At 40.7% G+C, this 19,944-nt stretch overlaps 1 protein-coding gene across 1 annotated transcript in view; it reads right to left on the bottom strand.

The window, feature by feature from the left end:
* The window catches only part of CRTAM (cytotoxic and regulatory T cell molecule), a 32,734-nt gene extending 14,723 nt beyond the window's left edge, over positions 1-18,011 (bottom strand). The window contains exons 1-5 of the mRNA XM_017523575.2: positions 17,869-18,011; positions 8,268-8,414; positions 5,141-5,293; positions 2,894-3,037; positions 1,412-1,573 (exon numbers count right to left, since the gene is read on the bottom strand). Coding sequence (XP_017379064.1) covers positions 1,412-1,573; positions 2,894-3,037; positions 5,141-5,293; positions 8,268-8,414; positions 17,869-17,914 — 652 coding nt within the window. The 5' untranslated portion in view covers positions 17,915-18,011. The remainder of the gene's footprint in view (positions 1-1,411; positions 1,574-2,893; positions 3,038-5,140; positions 5,294-8,267; positions 8,415-17,868) is intronic.
* Positions 18,012-19,944: the final 1,933 nt, after the last annotated feature.

Below are 19,944 nucleotides of genomic sequence, written 5' to 3'. Positions count from 1 at the left end.
TACAGCTTCTGCAATGACGACTTTTGGTTTGGTGAGAAAGTGACCCGTGGAAAGCACGCAGTAGTCAGAGGGGACCTGTTAACCACAGCCACAGCCTCTATAGGGCAGCATGGCAGCTTTCCCACAGTGAGATTCTCCTAAGCAAGCTTGCCTTTCAGCATCAGCTATTTCATTTGATAAAAGAGCTTTTTCAATAAATGCATTGTCATCTAACAGTTTCCTTTTTCACTAATGTGAATAATTCCTTATATTTCAGGAATCTATTACACTGAGAAGTACCTTGTAAAACAATGAAACTCAGAGTCCTACTAATTGCACACATCCTATAGGATTCATGCATCTTAAAGGATACCTCTTGGCTCAAAAGAGTTGTGTACAGTTTTAAGATTATTTCTTCGACTTTTGGGGAAAGAATCACAGAATAGAGGTTCTGAGAACGGAGGCAACTTCTCTTCACATTTAATATTGGATGTTTAAAATGGTGTTCAACTCAGAATATTAACATGGTTACACTAAAGTCTTCAAAGCAGTTATAACAATAAAATAGACCGGCATGGTGGCTCACACCTGTAATCCAAGCACTTTGGAGGCCAACGTGGGCGGATCACCTGAGGTCGGGAGTTCAAGACCAGCCTGACCAACATGGTGAAACCCTGTCTTAAAAAATAAATAAAATAAATCTAAACAGGAATCATGTCTTCCTGTAACTGTGTGTTTCATATTGACATAAAATGATATTGATAATTTCGGTTTATTTCAGCTAGTATTATCTCCTTCTGGGTCAAGTACAAAGATGTAGTATGTTTCATTTGATTGCTCCACAAACACAACTGCAATAAAACTATTTAAAGTCATTATCAAAAAGCAAGCATGACACTATTTGCATATGGCACCATATTGCTAGGCTTTCTGCTGAACTGGGGTTCTTTTTTTTTTGAGACGGAGTTTCGCTCTTGTTACCCAGGCTGGAGTGCAATGGCGCGATCTCGGCTTACCGCAACCTCCGCCTCCTGGGTTCAGGCAAGTCTCCTACCTCAGCCTCCTGAGTAGCTGGGATTACAGGCACGCACCACTATGCCCAGCTGATTTTTTGTATTTTTTAGTAAAGACGGGGTTTCACCATGTTGACCAGGATGGTCTCGATCTGTTGACCTCGTGATCCACCCGCCTCGGCCTCTCAAAGTGCTGGGATTACAGGCTTGAGCCACCGCACCCGGCCAGAACTGGGGTTCTTTTGAACGTTGGAACAGTTGAAATTCTGTCACTCACCAGGAGAAATTTGCTATTAGGAAGAGTTTTGTTGGCAGTAATCTCACTCTGAAGGACTTTGCCCACTGCATTTAATTTTGTTTGACAGTGTAATATTAAAGTAAATCAAAAATTATTAAAGACAATCATTAGTTCTTCTTACCCAAATCTTCAAACCGGAAGCGTGCTGCTAGTTTTCCCCCTTGCAGACCTCCGTGTCGGATAATGCAATCCACCGTTGAATTTTTGCCATATGTGTGAACCATGAGAGTGCTGGTAGAATTACATTTCTTCCCATCAGTTTCAAATTCATGGTGGGTTCCACCTATGTAGCAATTTAAAGACGTTATGGGTATGTAATGCTATTGGATGAGATTGGTTCTATTAGAGGCCAATGGCCTTGATTTCATGACAAACATTAGATTTCTAACCTCATTCTAACCTCAGCCAGTTGCTTTGTATATGCTTGGCTCTCATCACAAAGGCAAATAGATGTATGACAGTAGATGATGAGTTTCTACAAACTTTTCAGTACTGGAAAAAAATTCAAAGCTTAAGAAGATCAGCTTGATGTTGCTACAAAACACAAAGACCCAAGACCTTATTCTGGTTAAATGAATAAGATGAATTAAAGGGGAAGTCTTATAATGAAGTAGAATTGACACTACACTGGGAATCAGGTCTGGGTTTAGGTCTTTTCTCTCTAGAACTCCATTTGGCCCTCAGTGTTCTCAGCTGTAAAGGGTCCTTTGCAACTCTAAGAATGTTGATTAACCAGCCAGGCACAGTCCCAGCACTTTGGGAGACCGAGGCGGGTGGATCACCTGAAGTCAGGAGTTCGAGACCAACCTGGCCAAATGGTGAAACTCCGTCTTTACTAAAAATACAAAAACTAACTGGGTGTCGTGGCATGTGCCTGTAATCCCAGCTCCTCCTGAGGCTGAGGCAGGAGAATTGTTTCAATCCAGGAGGCAGAGGTTGTGGTGAGCCAAGATTGCACCACTGCACTTCAGCCAGGGAGACAGAGTGAGACGCCATCTCAAAAAAAAAAAAAAAAAAAAAAAAATGTTGATTACATAGATATCAAAGATAAGGTAATGCATATTGAAATGTAAGCAAACTTACTGTTAAAACAGTACCCAAGCACCATAATTAGTTGTCCTATTTCAAAGGCTCAACCTTTAGAGGCTTTGCTACAAGAATATTTTTAATCTGTCCTCGTGAGTATGGCACAATATAGTACTAAACAATATCGGGAAGACCATATCTGTTCCAATTACACGTATTATGTTAAATGTATTTTTGATTTTGTGTCGGGGAAAAAGTTTACGCTCAGAGATATTATACTTCTGTATTATACTTATTTTAGAAAATTTTGTGAAATTTTAAAAAGTCATCATATTTCACTTTAGATTTTTTTACCTGTTTTAAACAAAACATTTTCTTTATCTGTGATTAGCCTTACAAGATTAAGGCATAATATTGATTGGTTCTAAGAATAACTTGTCTGGAAAAGAACTAATGAAATATTAAATGATGTCTTCTGGCGCCTCCTGCCACCAGAGGGTGCCAAAACATTTAAAAATCCCCTGGAAATTTGAGTAGGAAGAAAGAAAGAAGAAAATAGAACCATTTCTGCACTTACTGGAGACCTCCATGCCATTCCCAAGTAGCCAGGTTATCTGCGGAGGGGGCTTGCTTCTCAAGGTGGAGCACATGAGTACAGCATGTTCTTCTCCATTTTCCTTTCTGATAACTGAAACTTCCAGGATTGGCTTGACAGGAGTTGCTAGAAAAAAATTGATATTTCTGTGTTTAATTAGATATGAGTCTGCATATCTCAACAAAGCACAGAGCCTAATAATCTGTAGGTGATTGTTGTAGAGTATACTCTAATTAATGAGCATGTATATATATATGTGTGTATATATATATATATATATATATATATAGAGAGAGAGAGAGAGAGAGAGAGAGAGAGAGAGAGAGAGACGGAGTTTCCCTGTGTCAACCAGGCTGGAGTGCAGTGGCATGATCTCGGCTCACTACAGCCTCTGCTTCCCAGGTTCAGGCAATTCTCCTGCCTCAGCCTTCTGAGTAGCTAGGATTACAGGCGCCTGCCACCATACCCAGCTAATTTTTGTGGTTTTAGTAGTGACGGGGGTTTCTCCATGTTGGCCAGGCTGCTCTCCAACTCAGGACCTCAAGTGATCTGGCCGCCTCCACCTCCCAAAGTGCTAGGATTACAAGCGTGAGCCACCACGCCCATCCCGTATTGTTAACTTAATCTCTTCCAGAATAGTCAAATGAAAGGGCTTTTATGTGCCTGCAAAGCTACTTTGGCTGAAGTCAGAATGTATATTACTCAGCATGTCATTAGTCTCTGAAAATTCCCAAACAAGCAATGTGGCAACAATTCTTAAAATGTGATCTATGACTGTATTTGGTGGGTACAGCACTAGATGAGGAAGAGAGATGTGAAATCTAGTACCACTTCTGCCACCAACTAGTTGTAAGAACTTGGGCAAGTCCTCCAGCTTCTTGGTATACTACTTTTCTTATCTGTAGCATGAGGGAGTGGACTCTTTCAGCTCTAAACTTTCGCGAGTCTATGACTCAGCTCAAGGAAAGCTTCTTCTGTCCCCTCCTAACATTAAAGGTGCATTTCTCTTATAAAGGGCACGTTTGTCCTTTTTCTTTATACACCTGTCTTGGAAATACTTTCCCGTTAGGCTTACTTCTTCCTCCTTCCGTTCTACTTCCACTTCAGTCCAGAACTGAACTCTTCCCCGTTTACTTAACTCATCCATCTGCCATCAAGACCTGGTAAAGGCACTTCTTAACCCCAAATATACATTAGATGTGTTACTTGCTGGCAATACAAAGATGAAAAAGACATGACCCTTCAGGTGGCTAGCAGTCTGGCTGTAGCTTCAGCCCTAAACTGTTAATGAATAGATTATGTGTTGAGAGCAATGACAGAGGTATGCATGGGGTGCAATGAGACCCCTGAAGGACACACAACCAGCCGAGCCAGGATGTGTGCTCCCTTACAAGGAGAAGACAACGCTGAGCTGAGTTCCCTTGGTTCACAAAACCCCCTGAAAGCCACCCCTTCTCAGCTATTTTCCCATGAGGCCTTCACTGCATGGCAGGCACCACACTGCAATAATTCAACAAGAGATGTCTAAGACATTCATTCGGGTGATATGTGGGATGACGTTACTTAGAGATCAATAAAAAGCAATGTTTTTAATTGATCTGTTCTGCCACATAAAGCAAAACAAGTAAGGATAGTAAGACACATACTGGACACGATTGACCATCTGTAGAGCTGAGTAAGTCCTAGGCAATTAGGAGGCTGTCACTTCCTATCTGCACCTCCCAATTCCACCCTCCTACAGAAAAGAGGAATTATTTGGCAGAGAGGATTTGAGCAGATTAAGCAGTGCAGCTACATCTGAATTCATTCTGTCTTAGGATTTGCTGTCACGAGGTTCCACTTCATTTACATACACGTTTTATTTCCCGAGCTAGTGTGCAAACTCCTTATGGGCAGAGATTGTGCCTAATTCATCTTTGATTCCCTAGGGCCTCACATGGTGCCTGGCACATAGTCGCAGCTCATCAAATATTAATTCTCTTTTCTTTTAGGTCCCTGGAGAGAAAATTTAGTTGCCGTCAAAGACAAATTTCACAAGTTCACAGTTCAATCTAGGGCTTGCTTCTCAAAATGCTCTCTTCTGTTTCCTTTCAATAAAAGATGGCAGAGGTGTCCCAGGCAATGCCTTGCTCTAGGCAACATTTTTAAACTAAAAGGTTAAGTTTTAAAATGTTATATCGTGTTCCTATCCATATTGCTCCCATGCTGGGTTTACTTGCAGGTACCTACCCAGCACAATCACTTTCACTTCCTTTGTGCTCACGGAGTCGCTGTAATGCAAACACTTGTACACGCCTTCATCTTGCAGGGTCACATTAGGCACACTGATGGAGAGCTGATTGGCCGAGTAATGAAGAAGCTGGTACTTGGAATTTTTAAAAGCTGTACAACAGGGAAATAGAGTGTCATGAGGAAAGGTATACGATGAACACGGATTGATCATTCACAGGAGTAGCTTTTGATTTTTAGACCTGTTTTTTTTTCGAGACAGAGTCTTGCTCTGTTGCCCAGGCTGGAGTACAGTGGCATGATCTCGGGTCACTGCAACCTTTGCCTCCCAGGTTCAAGCAATTCTCATGACAGCCTCCCAGGTAGCTGGGACTACAGGCATGCACCACCACACTTGGTTAATTTTTTATGTGTTAGTCGAGATAGGCTTTTACCACTTTGGCCAGGCTGGTCTAGAACTTATGAGCTCAAGCAATCCACCCACCTCGGCTCCCCAAAATGTTAGGATTACGGGCGTAAGCCACCATGCCTGGCCTGTTTTCACACTTTAAAGGCACAAATTGAGCTGCCTTCCAAATTCAACAGTCAGTAGTTGATGCCTCTCAAAGTTACTTTAGGAAATGGAATATTTTGATAGTGAGCTGTGTGACTTAAACAAGTTGTTTTATTTGTGCCTGTGGGAAGGTAAAAACACTATGCAGATGAGGGATTCAGGTTGCAGAAGTAGTTTCTATTTTAAAAATATTTTTAGGCCCGAGGCAGTGGCTCATACCTGTAATCCCAGCACTTTGGGAGACTGAGGCAGGCAGATCACCTGAGGTCGGGAGTTCAAGACCAGCCTGACCAACACGGAGAAACCCTGTCTCTACCAAACATACAAAATTAGCTGGGCATGGTGGCGCATGCCTGTAATCCCAGCTACTCGGGAGGCTGAGGCAGGAGAATCACTTTAACGAGGTAGAGGTGGCAGTGAGCAGAGATCGTGCCATTGCACTCCATCCTGGGCAGCAAAAGCAAAACTCCATCTCAAAACAAACAAACAAAAAAATTTAATGGAAAATGCCATTTACATCTTTGAAATCTGATTCATTTGAGATTATCCGGTCACAATGCGTGTGAAGAATGGAAGGTAAATGCATTAATAAATGCACCAATAAATGCACCAACCGATAAGTGTTTTTTATTTTGTATTTTAAAAGTTTGGAAAGTAAATGCCTTGATAAATGCACTAATTGATAAGTGCTTTGTATTTTTTATTTTAAAGTTTGTTATTATCTGAAATTTCCCACAGATTCTGACTTCATCCTTGCAGGCATTTAGCCAATGGCAAAAAATACTTAGCTCCAGAAAGTTCCAGCCGATATCAAGTGTTTCTCTTGATGGTGTAATGACCTGGGATTCCTATCTAAGGTCAAAACTCCTTTAGCAAATCAGAGGCTCCTGACATGAGTGTTTTCATCTGTTCATTTTTGTTTTCCACTGTTAAGATGTATAATATAAACAAGTCTACGATAGATAGCTAAGCCTTGAACAACTGATCAAGGAAGGTGTTCCTTATCTGGAACAATATGTGCCCTGGGGCACTGATAGTATATGAATTAGAATTTAGGGGTTCTCAGTCTCTGCTCCATTGACATTTGAGTCAATAGTTCTTTGGTTGTGGGGCTGCCCTGTACATTGCAGGATGTTTGCAGCATCCTTGGCCTCGACCCACTAGATGCCAGAAGCACTGCCTGCTTTCTACATGCGACACAATCAAAACTATCTCCAGACTGTCCGATGTCCCCTGGAAGGCAAGAGCAGTAACTGAGCTAGATCAAGCCATTCTGCTGCAGAAATCCAAGAGTGTCCCTCTTCTCCCAGTTTGCCAAAACCAAAGCCAAAACAGCAAAAAGCATTATTTCACAGAATTATCTCTATTTAAAATTTTTTTCTCTCAGAACTTTTAACAATTAGTGTTTACTTCTACTGGAATCTAGTATTACTAGTTGTTTTAGCTTGAAATAATATATTTCTTTATGTTAAAATATCAGTATCTAATAATGCTTTCAAAGCACATAACTTTTTTTTTGAGACAGAATCTTGCTCTGTTGCCCAGGCTGGAGTGCAGTGGCACTATTTCAGCATCCCTGCAACTGTCATCTCCTGGATTCCAGTGATTCTTCTGCCTCAGTCTTCCCCAGCAGTTGGGAGTATAGGGGTGTGCCACCACACTCAGCTAATATTTTTGTATTTTTAGTAGAGACTGGGTTTCACCATGTTGGCCAGGCTGGTCTTGAACTCCTGACCTCAAATGATCCCCCCCTCCTAAGCCTCCCATAGTGCTGGGATTATAAGCATGAGCCACGCTGCCCAGCCAGCATATGACATGTTTTAAGAGGCTCTGCTTTATAAATAAGAATGAAATGTGCTGTTTTAGACTTTTCCAAGTATTTGGTGGTTAAGAATATTAAATGGAAATAGAAAATGATCTAGGGTTTCGTAAAACCCTGCTTAAAGTCAAAGGGATGAAACCAAGAGATTTTTTTAGTCTTTTTCCATCTCAGACGTCTTGCACTTTCTTCGTGTGTGTTTGTGAAGAGAAAAATGACTGCCCTCATTTCCACTGTAATACCTCCTGTCTATTTCTGTTGCTTAGAAATCTTGATTTTATGTTAAGACCACCAGGAGAAAAAGAGCTATCTGGAAGGGAGCTTTGTAATGTGCCTTTGAATTGCACGGATGGAAAACGGAGCAGCTGGCTTCCTATGTGGGATGGCGGTGGCTGCATGAGGACGGTGCCCCCAGTCCGTTGGCTGCCTGTGGTTTATTGTGCTGTGGCTGTGTGATGGTTACCGAGAGCGAAAAAGTGATGTGAGTGTCGGGTGGGGACATGGAAATGTGCTTTGTAATTTGAGCCCCCTTTAACAACCATTCCAGTGGGGTTTCCATTTCACAGTTCCTGCCCCGCAGCAAGCAGCCTTGTCTAAAGCAACAGGATTCGGAGGTGTGATTCACGTGTAACAGTAGGTGGGCTGAGCCCACCCCTTGGGTGACTCATGCAGGCTTTCTCTCCCACCAACCTGTCCCACTGGAAAATCCCTCAGTTTGAAGTCTGGTGGCATTTCTTTCTCTTTCTTTCACTTACCAGGATACTCATTTAAAAAAATGGTGAAGCCTGTGGGGGTCAGCCACTGCAGGGAGGAGGTCTTCTTCAGATAAGTGACACACTTCAGCGTGAGTGTCTGGCCTTCCTCCACGGTGATGGTTTCTGTGTGGTTAGCCAGAGAGGCCTCTGTGGAGGAAGAGAAATGGGGGTGATCAGGCTGGGTGTGGGGTAGCACACTGTCTCAGGGATCTTGTCTCGTTCATTCATTCAATCACGTATTATCTATTTCTTTTAGAAACCAAAAAAATTAGCAAATACAAAAAAAAAAAAAACTGTGAGTTAAGAACTCAGAGTAGGAGCAGTAATGACGCCTCTTGAAGAAGGGAACCCTGGAACCAGGTCTGAAGGAAGGGGTAGGATTTTGATGGAAGAAAGGGAAGTTCAAACTACAGTTTGACAGGTGTGGGGCACTTGCTCTGCCATATGCCAGGAACTGTGCCAGGCCATTTACCTGTATTTAATTTAACTTTTTAAATATTTATTTATTTATTTTTGAGACAGAGTCTCGCTCTGTCACCCAGGCTGGAGTACAGTGGCGCAATCTCGACTCACTGCATCCTCCACGTCCCGGGTTCAAGCGACTCACATGCCTCAGCCTCCCAAGTAGCTAGGATTACAGGCATGCACCACCATGCCAGGCTAGTTTTTGTGTTTTTAGTAGAGATGCAGTTTCATCATGTTGGTCTGGCTGGTCTCGAACTCCTGACCTCAGTCTCAGTCTGAGGTCTCAGTCTCCCAAAGTGCTGGGATTACAGGTGTGAGCCACTGTGCTCGGCTGGAATTTAATTTTCAAACTAATCCTAGAAAGGAAGAACTATGCTCACTTTACAGACCAGGGAACAGAGGCTCAAGGTCACAGAGATCATGGAGCTGGGATCTGTACCCTGGGCTGTGGATGCCAAGGCATGCTTATGTAACTACGTCAGCCTATCTAAGCCACAAGACCCCAGAAAAGTAAGCCTTTCTGGCATCAGCTTATAAAATAAGCATCTAGTACTTTCAAGTTGTATGTCTAGGATTCTAAGAAAGAATATTACTATCGGGGTGCTCTGGTGAACTATGGAGTTGCCCCTCGGGGCAAGTAGCTAAGCCCCACCTGTCTGAGAGCATCTCCGCCACAGGGTGGATGATCTAAGATCTCATTCAGTTCCATATTCCATAGCCCAGATTTCTCCAGACAAACACAAGAGTCTAATTTCTCCAAATCACAACCCCCTGAGAATGATGAACAATTGGTTCTAAGCAGGTGCACATTTATCTCCCCAAGAAAGAAGTTGATGGAAAATAAACTGGCGTTCCTGCTGATTTGGCATGCTTATTGTCATTCATTATTTCCTCATATTTTAAATTATTTTTCCTGAGGAAAAGACAATTCTTATCAATGAAGGTATAAAACACGTTTAGAAACAGAAGAATGCCATGGGGTTATACGTTACGAATAGCAAACGTAACAAGTTTTACTGAATCATCTTAAACCTTAACAACGACGATGACAAAGAAACCAGGAGAGTTTATTTTTTTGTGATAATTTCCAAGTATGAGGAAAAGTGCTTTGGAGAGCTCTGGGAATTAATTGGTGTCTACTTTTTTGTTTGTTACATTCCTAGGTCATTAATTTGAATCTTGCCTCTAGCAGAAATAACTCAGAATTATTGTATTGTATTCACGTAAGCTTTCATGGGAAACCGTTTGCTTGAGTTCTAATGGAAAAACACCCATATCATCCACCAATACCATAATGAACAACAAGGAGGCAATACAAAGAGATCTGTGCTTTCAAAAAAAGCATTGAGGCATAAGGCCAGAATTCTGCTTAGGTTTGGCCATTTGGAAATATTCTCATCTGTGACACCAATCCATAATTGAGTAAGTAATAAGAATAATGTTAATAGAGAATGACAATAGAATTTCTTCTAAGGGATTTTGCTGATAATAAAGATTTAAAAAGCCATCAAGTCCCTATTCTGTGTCCTCATGACATCCATATCAGCCAGTGGTCCTCCACCTTGGCAGTATGCTAGACTCACTCAGGAAGTTTGTGTCCTGCCCTCCTCATTCACTACTAATTAACTTGGAATTCTTGGTGGGGCCCCCACATCAGTTCTCCTGACCCCACGCCTAAGTGTTCAGAGCATCCTGTTCCCAAAGCACACAGTTGCAACACAATGAATAAAATTCCAGAGGCCTGTGGATGCTCCTCAGATACTTGGGACCAACTCTCTGCTGCTTCAAGAACCACATGGAACAGGAAGATGAGTGTCCATCTTACTTTCAAAGACTTCCAGAAGACACTCTACCATACCACTGTGTCCAACCCCTTACGCCCTTAGTCGGACTGGGCCCTCTGAAGATAAATGTCTTTTCCATAGCATGGTCAAATAATTTAAAAAGCTACACCTTTAGTTTCATTATCATTTCTTCACCATTTCCCAACAGCCACATGTGAATATGCTGTAGTTTGTCGATGTCCTTCCTAAAATATACCTCTCTGCATGGGACAGGGGACTCACATGTCATCAGAGCTGGCTAGAGCATAGGGGGACATTCACTCGCATCACCACTGATCCTCTGGACTCCCTTGTTCTATTAACCCCAGGGTTTCACTCTTGAGCTGTAACATCTTACTAGGCCCCTATTTAGGCAATCACCCAAAACACCCAGATCTTTTTCAGATAATTTGTGTCACATCACATCTCCCTATCCTGTGTTGATGATGCATTTCATCTTGGAACCAAAGTTCAGATTTCATATTCTCCCTAGATCAGTCTTATTTCGTAAGTTTGGACGGAGGGTTCAGGTTTTCTGAGAACATTTTGGCTCTTGATTGTGTTATCTGTCAATAGACCCCTAGGCTTTGTACCATCTGAACTTGTTGCAGAGGGGAGCAGTTTATAATCACGTCTGTGTCCCTAACCTGGGTGGAATATGATGCAATGGGTAACTCACATGCACACGAGCCAAATTGACTGGGTTAGAATCCTGCTCCTCCACTACTAACACCACGAACTTGGGAAATATCTGTGTGTCAGTTACCTTCCCATAAAAACAGGAAAAACAACAGTATTCATCTCATGGAGTCGTTGAGACAATTTAAAAAAACATGTAAAAAACCTAGTATAGTACTTAGTCCATGGTCAGCATAACATGCTGCTCTTACTTGGTAAATAGTGCATAATGATTATTTGAAGAGCTGAACTGACTCTTGCTTTACAAAGGAAAGTGGAAAGTGTCAGTGTCAAAAGACAAAGCCCTGTAGCTCTGCAGCGCTTCACTAGGGACCTCCTTCCCCAGTGTTACGGTACTATTTATTATTAAACATTCCAAGGTTCTAGTAGACATTGAGGAAGAAGCAGTTCCAGTCACAGTAATTGGAACAGTTCAAGAGGATTAAAGATTTTGAGGAGCAAACTATGATAATGAGTTCTTTTTATTTTGGACCTTAGATTTCAGCCAAGGGTGTAATCATCACTTTTCTGACAATCAGTAAGAAGTTCAAAAGACATTTCAAACCTAACACGTACGACACAGACTCTTGATTCTCTCCCCCTAAATGTGTTATTTTAGATTTCACCATCAGCAAATAGCCCAGTTACTCGGGCCCAAACCCAATCACTCTGTAAAGAATGTGTCGTTATTCCCATTTCACAGATGAGGATATCAAAGCTCAGAGGTTAAGTAGTTTTTGAGCCAAGATTTGAATCTAGAACGAATTTCCACAGCACTGCGATGCTTCTTGTTTTACTCAATTACTCAGTTCTTGTGCACTGTCCCGATTCCTATAAACAGACTGAAGTTTCTAGAGAATGACGACGTTTTATATTTCTCTAAAATTCATTCCTTACAGAAACTATTACAATACGAGCTTGAAATTTACTGGCTTAATGCCAGTTTTCACAACAGCACTATAACATAGTTAACTGATAGATACCTTTGCTCTCCTGTTGCTAACAAAGATACTGAGAAACAGGAAGGAAGTTACTGGAAGAAAGTTACACATTGAATCAATGATAGAATAAAGACTAGTGTTAAGAAACATGCCCTAATTTCCTCCTTGGGGACCAGACATTGACATGTTTTGCCAGTGTCCTTACCTTTGGTAAAGTGATGGTCTGAACAGAAAGCCTGCATTGGGTAAGATGGGGGTGGTGAGATTTATCTGCAGCCTGTTTAGGAATAAATGTCTTCCATTTTAAGGATGTATGATATCATTTGTCTCTTTCTTGGTATGCGTGCTTATGAATTAAATAGTGTAATTTAACTCTTACAACATTTAAAAATTGTGACGAAACATAGTTTGGTTTTTTATTACACGCTAAAGTACTGTATGTCTTAAGATTAACGTCTGCACTTGCTGCTGAGAATTCGGTATCAGACCGCTAACCAGACTGACCACACCATAGATGCCTGAGTTTCACATGGAAAAGGCTGCGTTTGAGGCATAGGATTTTAGCTGTTTCCTTTACTCTTTGCACCAAGGCTTGCTTTTGGCTTTACAGGTCTGCTTATCTTGCAGTATTATCATGTAGACCCCATATTCGATTTAGAAACAGGAAATCACTGTAGAAAGGAAGAATAGCCCCAGTGAGAAGCCACAGACTCACCCAGCTTTGCTTACACTGTAGTGCTTAGAAATATGTTTCAATGTCTTTAGTTTTGTTAAAGATGGAAGAGCAGGATGCTGTGCCTAAGTTTTGGTGGTATATTTTCCCAGGAAACGTTCCCTACGATCTTCTCATTGCCATTGGAAACTAAATTGGAACTTCTTTTGAATTTCCTTTCACTTAACTTTGGAGTCAGACTTTCACCTTTGTTGTCAGAGAGATGGGGTGTGAGGTATCTTCCTTGCTTACCACTTCCTCCTCTGCAGGCTCTAAAGACGTGTACATCCCCATTCACTTTTAAGCTTTCCTATTGGACCCTGAGTTCCGTACACCTACTGTCTAGCCCTCTCTGAGCTTCAGAGTTCTTATCTGCAAATTAGCCCTGGATGGCTCCCCACGTGCTGAGCATACAGAGCTTGACAATGAGTGATTGTGGTGTTTCTCCTGTGAGGTCAGCACTTCCTACTGGTAGGTCATGTTTACGGAATGGATTATTGACTTCCGGGCTTTGTCATTATCTCTGTGACTGAATTCATCCATCCATACATAGCCATATGTGATGAGATTGCTGGCTGATCCTGGGGCTATCGATTGTGACTGATTTATGTGTGGAAATGGAGCCTGTGACCTTCACCTTCGTCACCACCCCGAATCCCATGAACTAATTGTCCTATCAGTGGATGGCTTTACACCAAATCACATGTGATCTACTCCCAAACAAAAGGACAAGCAGCAGTAACAGCCACCTACCAAAGTGCACATAGACAAAACCAGTGCAGTTCTTAAGATTCTTTGGTTTTTCCCAATACTTTGAAAGCTTGCATGTGTAATCTTTACCTCTACTATAGATTATCATGGTAAATGGAGAAAAGAATAAAATATTATTTCCCTTTCTTGCTTTAGTAGCTAAATTTTTACGTGCAATAAATTTAAAACCAGAGCAGAGCAAGCCTGTCCTGCAAGGACTCCAAACTCTACATGTCCCATTGGAACTCATTATCTCTATTGCCCCCATGCTCCACCCATGTCTAACACAGATATACCACCTGCCCCATTCTAGAGTTCCCTTATATTAATGTCATCACCAGATATTTGAGAGGTGCCCTAAACTCTTCTTTCTCAAAAACATGTCTTTAATCAATTTATTTCCCTTTTATCACTGTTATTGCTGCGTTAGTTAAGTTCTTCATTTCTTTCCTGGACCATTGCAATAACTTCCTTCTAGTCTCTCTTCTCTCTAATTCATCATCCTCATCTACTTCTAGGATTACATTCTAAAAACATGAATTTGAGGCTGGCATGGTGGCTCACGTCTGTAATCCCAGCACTTTGGGAGGCTGAGGCGGGTGGATCGCCTGAGGTCGGGAATTCGAGACCAGCCTGGCCAACATTGTGAAACCCTGTCTCTACTAAAAATTGCAAAAAAGTAGCCAGGCATGGTGGTAGATGCCTGTAATCTCAGTTACTCAGGAAGCTGAGGCAGGAGAATCGCTTGAACTTGGGAGGCGGAGGTTGCAGGGAGCCAAGATCACACCATTGCACCCCAGCCTGGGCAACAAGAGCGAAATTCCATCTCAAAAAACAAAAAGCATGAATTTGATTATGTCTCTTCCTTCATTCAAATATTTGCTATGGCTTCCATGGCCTATGGGAATCAGGCCCGAATTCAAGCCAACTTGACTCCTGTGTTCTCCTCCCTTGTCATGTCCTGATACTCCTCTTCAGATAGTCCTTGTACATGGCCACTTGCTGTTTCCAGAAAGTTCTAGGCTCCAGAAGATAGTGTGTCTTTGTCTATGATGTTCTCTTGGCCTAGAATGCCTTTCTCATCTCCTTCAAGACTCAACGTTAAGGACTCAACTCAAGACTCAACTTAAAGACTCAACTCAAATTACACAACTTTTGTCAAAACTTCCAAAACAGGCCTTAGCCTCCCTCTTCTCCATAATGTCTTTCCTCTAGTTTCCCAAAGGCTTGAGATACACCTTTATTATAGCACTTAGTACATTACTTTATAATTAGTTGCTTACCGGTGTTTTTCTGTAGATAGATTACAAACTCCTCATGGAAAAGTTGTTTGCCATTTACTCATTTTAGCATAATGAAGATTTTTGATATTGATTGAATTAATGGATAAAAATGAGTAAACGTATCTATTTCAGAATAAATATTTTAATAGGTTGCTAACTTTTCTCTTTAACTCTTATATCAAATAACAAAGACGAGGTCTACATTAAAGCCATAGACATGCAATACATCAATTCTCACATCAGAGCCCTAGTTACATGACTGTTATGAGGTATTAAGGAAAAATGTGTTTTAATTCAGATCATTACCAAAAAAAGATTTTTATTATTTTTAGATTGAATCAATAGATAAAATTGCAGGTATAAAAATAAATCAGACTTGTCAGAATCAAATTATTTTTAGTACATTTTAAAGAAGCTGTCTCAACATGTCATCTAACATGTGACTTTTTCCTGGGCAAATGAAGTATAAAAAGAACTGCTCAATTTGCAATTTTTCTCTGTTTTCTGCATCCTACCCTCCACAAAACAACCAAAATAGAGGGTTCAAAATTCGTTGGATTTGACATTTTCGTTGTTTACAATGTAAGTTAATGGGATGAATTTTGAAAAATGATTCACTTTTATTGTGTCTGTGTTTTTTTAACCAATCCTAAGACTATTCCGGGAGTAGCCTTGAAAAGAGGGCAGGCTCTGAGATTATGTGACTTTTTTTTTGCCATAAATTTTTGGCAGCCATAGAAGTTACACTGTAGAAGCAGTCACAGTGATCTTCCCATCATTTAATTTGCTAAAATCAGCTGACAATTTATAGCTTTGCCAAAATTGATGATGTGTGGCCTTTTTGCTGACAAGAAAGCAGCAGGGTCAACTACTCTCCTAATTACATCTGTGATGGGCTTGAGCAAGGTTAGGTCGGGGCGGCAGCCACTGCTCAAATGCCACTGAGCTCAGATGCCCTCGAGGGGCCCCTTGAACGAGTTTTCAAATTAGGACTCTGCAATATTGAATCCTCCAAATTGTGCAGTGGTTTTCAAACTTTTGATCCACATTAATAAACACATTTTCTATCACAATCTAGTACACACACACATACACACAAAAACACGTTAATTAAAAGTTTCATGAGGCTGGACGCGCTGGCTCACGCCTGTAATCCCAGCACTTTGGGAGGCCGAGGCGGGCGGATCACGAGGTCAGGAGATCAAGACCATCCGGACCAACATGGTGAAACCCCATCTCTACTAAAAAAAATACAAAAAAATTAGCTGGCCATGGCAGTGCACACCTGTAGTCCCAGCTACTCACGAGGCTGAAGCAGGAGAATTGCTTGAACACAAGAGGCGGAGATTGCAGTGAGCTGAGATCTTGCCACTGCACTATAGCCTGGGCGATAGCGCCAGACTGTGTCTCAAAAAAAAAAAAAAAGTTTTATGAAATAAATAATTTTACTATCTGCTTCATAGGCTGATATTTATGTTGACATATTCTAGCTTTAAAACTTGGACAGGTTACCTAACTATTTCTCCTTTTTTTTAAACCTACCTTTTACCCCAATTTTCTCATCTTTAAATTGGGGATATTACTTCCTACTTCAGTACTTTTGCTATAATTACATGAAATTAACATAGAGTACTCAGCACTGTGCATGGCACAATAAATACTTTTCCTCTCTATAAAAATAGTATTTAAATAATTTAGGTTTACCTTGAAACATAATTTTTGCTAGTTATTTAACAAATGTGTTTTTATGAGTTATTTTTTATGAGGCAATAACTCAAAGCCTGAAAAAGTTAAGGTCAGTTAAAGGCTTTAAACTTTGGAATAATTAAAATCATCCTAATTTTAGCTGTCTAAATGTACTCTTTCTGAATGTATTAGCTATTCTTTAAGCCACTTATTGAAGAAACTAATATTATTCATTACCAAAATTGAATACCTATTAAGTGCCTTAGGGTACAGGGACCAAAAAAAGAAGGCACTAATTGAGGTATATGAAACAGGGAATTGAAGTACTATATAAAATAGGAAATCTAGTTTTTTAAAGTAGCATCCTTCAGATGCCATTCTAGATTGAATGTAGATTTAGAAGGATAGGTGCCTTTCATGAAACGCAGGTTCAATATTTGGAAACAAACACACAAAAAGCAAAATTTTTGAGTGGCTTTATGAGTGATTTCCTTTGCATGAATCTGATACAAGTTGTAATCAGAGACTGAGGGACAAGAGCCACTTCCTACACCCCTGCCCCCACTTTGGGTAGAAAATAATTTGACCCGCTCCAAAAAATAGAAAACTGTTTCTATCCTTAATTTTCATATGCTACATTAGAATTAAACACTAAAACCCAAGTTTGAAAATTATAGTAAAATGTACAGTATATCTTATTCTTTAAAAATAAACACAAGGTTTTCATTGGTACCATTATTACCTCTGAGCTAAATAAGAGTTGTACAGTGCTTTGTCATTTTCAAAGTGCTTTCACATTTGAAATTTGATCCTTCTAACAATCCAGGGAGTACGGTGGATCAAACGTTTTTATCATTTTCATTTCAAGATGCAGAAACTGAGTTTCAAAGAGATTAAATCATGTGGCTAAGATTTATATAGCAAGGAAATTTTAAAATTCAATACGGATGCTCTTTCAACTAGTATACCCTTAAAAGACAGAGCCTAATAAGCTTGTTACATCTTGCCATAACATGGGACCCACAGAGACACACACTGTAAGGATCCCTTCTATACCCTTTAGCCATTCAACAAGAGATGAAATAAATGCAGTAGCATCCCTCAGATGTGTGATTTGAGCATGGCTTGGAAAGTATTAGCAGTCACCTGAGTTGTCTTCTACAGTGGCTCCTCTGTGAAAGCAGTTGACTGACTGATGGGTAGATTTGGCAAAACATTAAGTCAGCTGAGCAACAACAACAAAAAATAATTCTAAGTCCTTACCTTGTAAATGGAACCAAGCCAGCAAGCTGAAAACACTCCACCACATATTGTGCTGTGCTGCTGTGACGCTTTGTCAACTTCCTCTAGCTTCTGTGACAAATGGAGTTGAATAGTTTCTTTTGAAGGGGGAGAGGCAGTAGCTCTGTGACCTCATGTGTATCAACTCCTCCATCTGTCTGGAAGCCCCCTCTTAGTTAGCTGCCCCCAAAACACCTCCCGGTGGAACATATTGGGGACCACATGTATTTTCTTGATGGGAGAGAGGTGTGAGTGATGTGTTGATGACAAAAATTGTTTTACCACAAGTGGGTAGTATTGGTAAATCAACTAGTTGCAAGGTTTTTAGAGGGAGGAAGAGTGGGAGAGATACTGTAAAATGTCCCTGTCTAGTGATGTCATCCTTATTTTTACTTTTCTAGTTTATTAGATAATTAGACAATTTTTGCTCAATTTTTGTAAATATTTTCTTTCTAATGCTGACATCAATTTATAATTGTTATCAGGGATGAATTCATCTATTCATATATATACTCATTTTTGAAATCTATATATCTGTCTACCCACCTATCCACCCATCTTTTCATCTATCTACTCATAAATCTTTCCACTCGTCCATCCATCCATCCATCCACCCATCCATCCATTTACCCATCTACCTATTCATCCATTCATCAACCCACTGACTCATGTATTACCTGCCCGTTCATTCTCCCTCCATCTACCTCTCCATCCACCCATCTATCCATCCATCCATCTGTCCATCACCTATTCATTCATTCACCCATCCATCTATATATACATGCATACACTCATCCAGCCACCCAACCACCCATCCCTCTACCCACCACCCGTTCATCCATCCATCCACCCACCCACTCATCCATTCACTCACCCATCTATCTATACATATGTACATCCATCCACCCATCATCCTTCTTTCTATCCACCCACTCATCTTTTCACCTATACAGCATCTAGTATGCACTTTTTTGAGACATGCTTAAATAAAAAACATAAATTCCTTTTTTTAGGAGAATATAATCTAGTTGGGGAGATAATGTACATATGAAAAATTTTGGTATTTAATTTTCATTAATTGCACAAACTGAGATAGCTGTAATTTAATTTTTCCAGGGACACACAGAAAGGATTAGTAGGCTTATGTTTAGAAAACAAAGATCAGTCTGCAATGCCTGAAAATTTTAAAGAAAACACTACTTACTAGTTCTAATTGAAATTTGTGTTAATATTCTGATAAATTTGATGATAGTTTGGGTAGGAAAAATCTTGCCCATTAAAAATGTCTTTCAAATATTTTGTTGGCTAGGCACAGTGGCTCATGCCTGTAATCCTAGCATTTTGGGAGGCTGAGGTGTGAGGATCACTTGAGGCCAGGAGTTCAAGACCAACCCAGGCAACATAGCAAGCCCCCATCTCTACAAAAAAATACAAAAATTAGCTAAGCACGGTAGCACATGCCTGTAGTTCCAGAAACTTGGGAGGCTAAGGTGGAAGGATTGCTGGAACCCAGAAGGTTGAGGCTTCAGAGAGCCGCGGTCACACCACTGCACTGCAATCTGGGTAAGAAAGTGAGACCTTGTATCAAAAAAGAAAAATTAAAAAACAAAAAAACCCAAAATATTTTGTCTTTCAAATTTTTTCGGTTTTTCATTTTTCTCCCCTTTGCTCCTAACATTCCATCCAGGAACTTCTAATTTTTATACTTGCCCTCAGTGGAAGAGAACAGTTTACCCAGGGTCACACCTCCTCCATAGGGCATCCATGAGGGGATCTCAAGGTCCTTCTCCCTTGCCTTGAAGTGCAGCAACTCTGAAGTTCCCCACGGGATCAGAATCAGCTGAGATCTTTGTTGCAACTGCATCTCAGTCCAGCTTCTATCAAGTCCCCATCTTGCTTCCTTCTTGTCACCAAGAGTACTTGCCTATAAACTTCTGCACACAAATCTCTGTCTCAGCGTGTTTTCCAGGAACCTGACCCACAAAAGCATTTGACATGGGCTGTCAATGAGTGAGTGAATGAAAGACTAAACGGACTCCTTATTTGAGGTGTAAATGC

This window comes from Cebus imitator, unplaced genomic scaffold (assembly GCF_001604975.1).
Source record: "Cebus imitator isolate Cc_AM_T3 unplaced genomic scaffold, Cebus_imitator-1.0 Scaffold28, whole genome shotgun sequence".
NCBI lineage: Eukaryota > Metazoa > Chordata > Mammalia > Primates > Cebidae > Cebus > Cebus imitator.
Note: the sequence above shows the minus strand (reverse complement) of the source record. Positions and strands in the feature narration are given on the sequence as shown.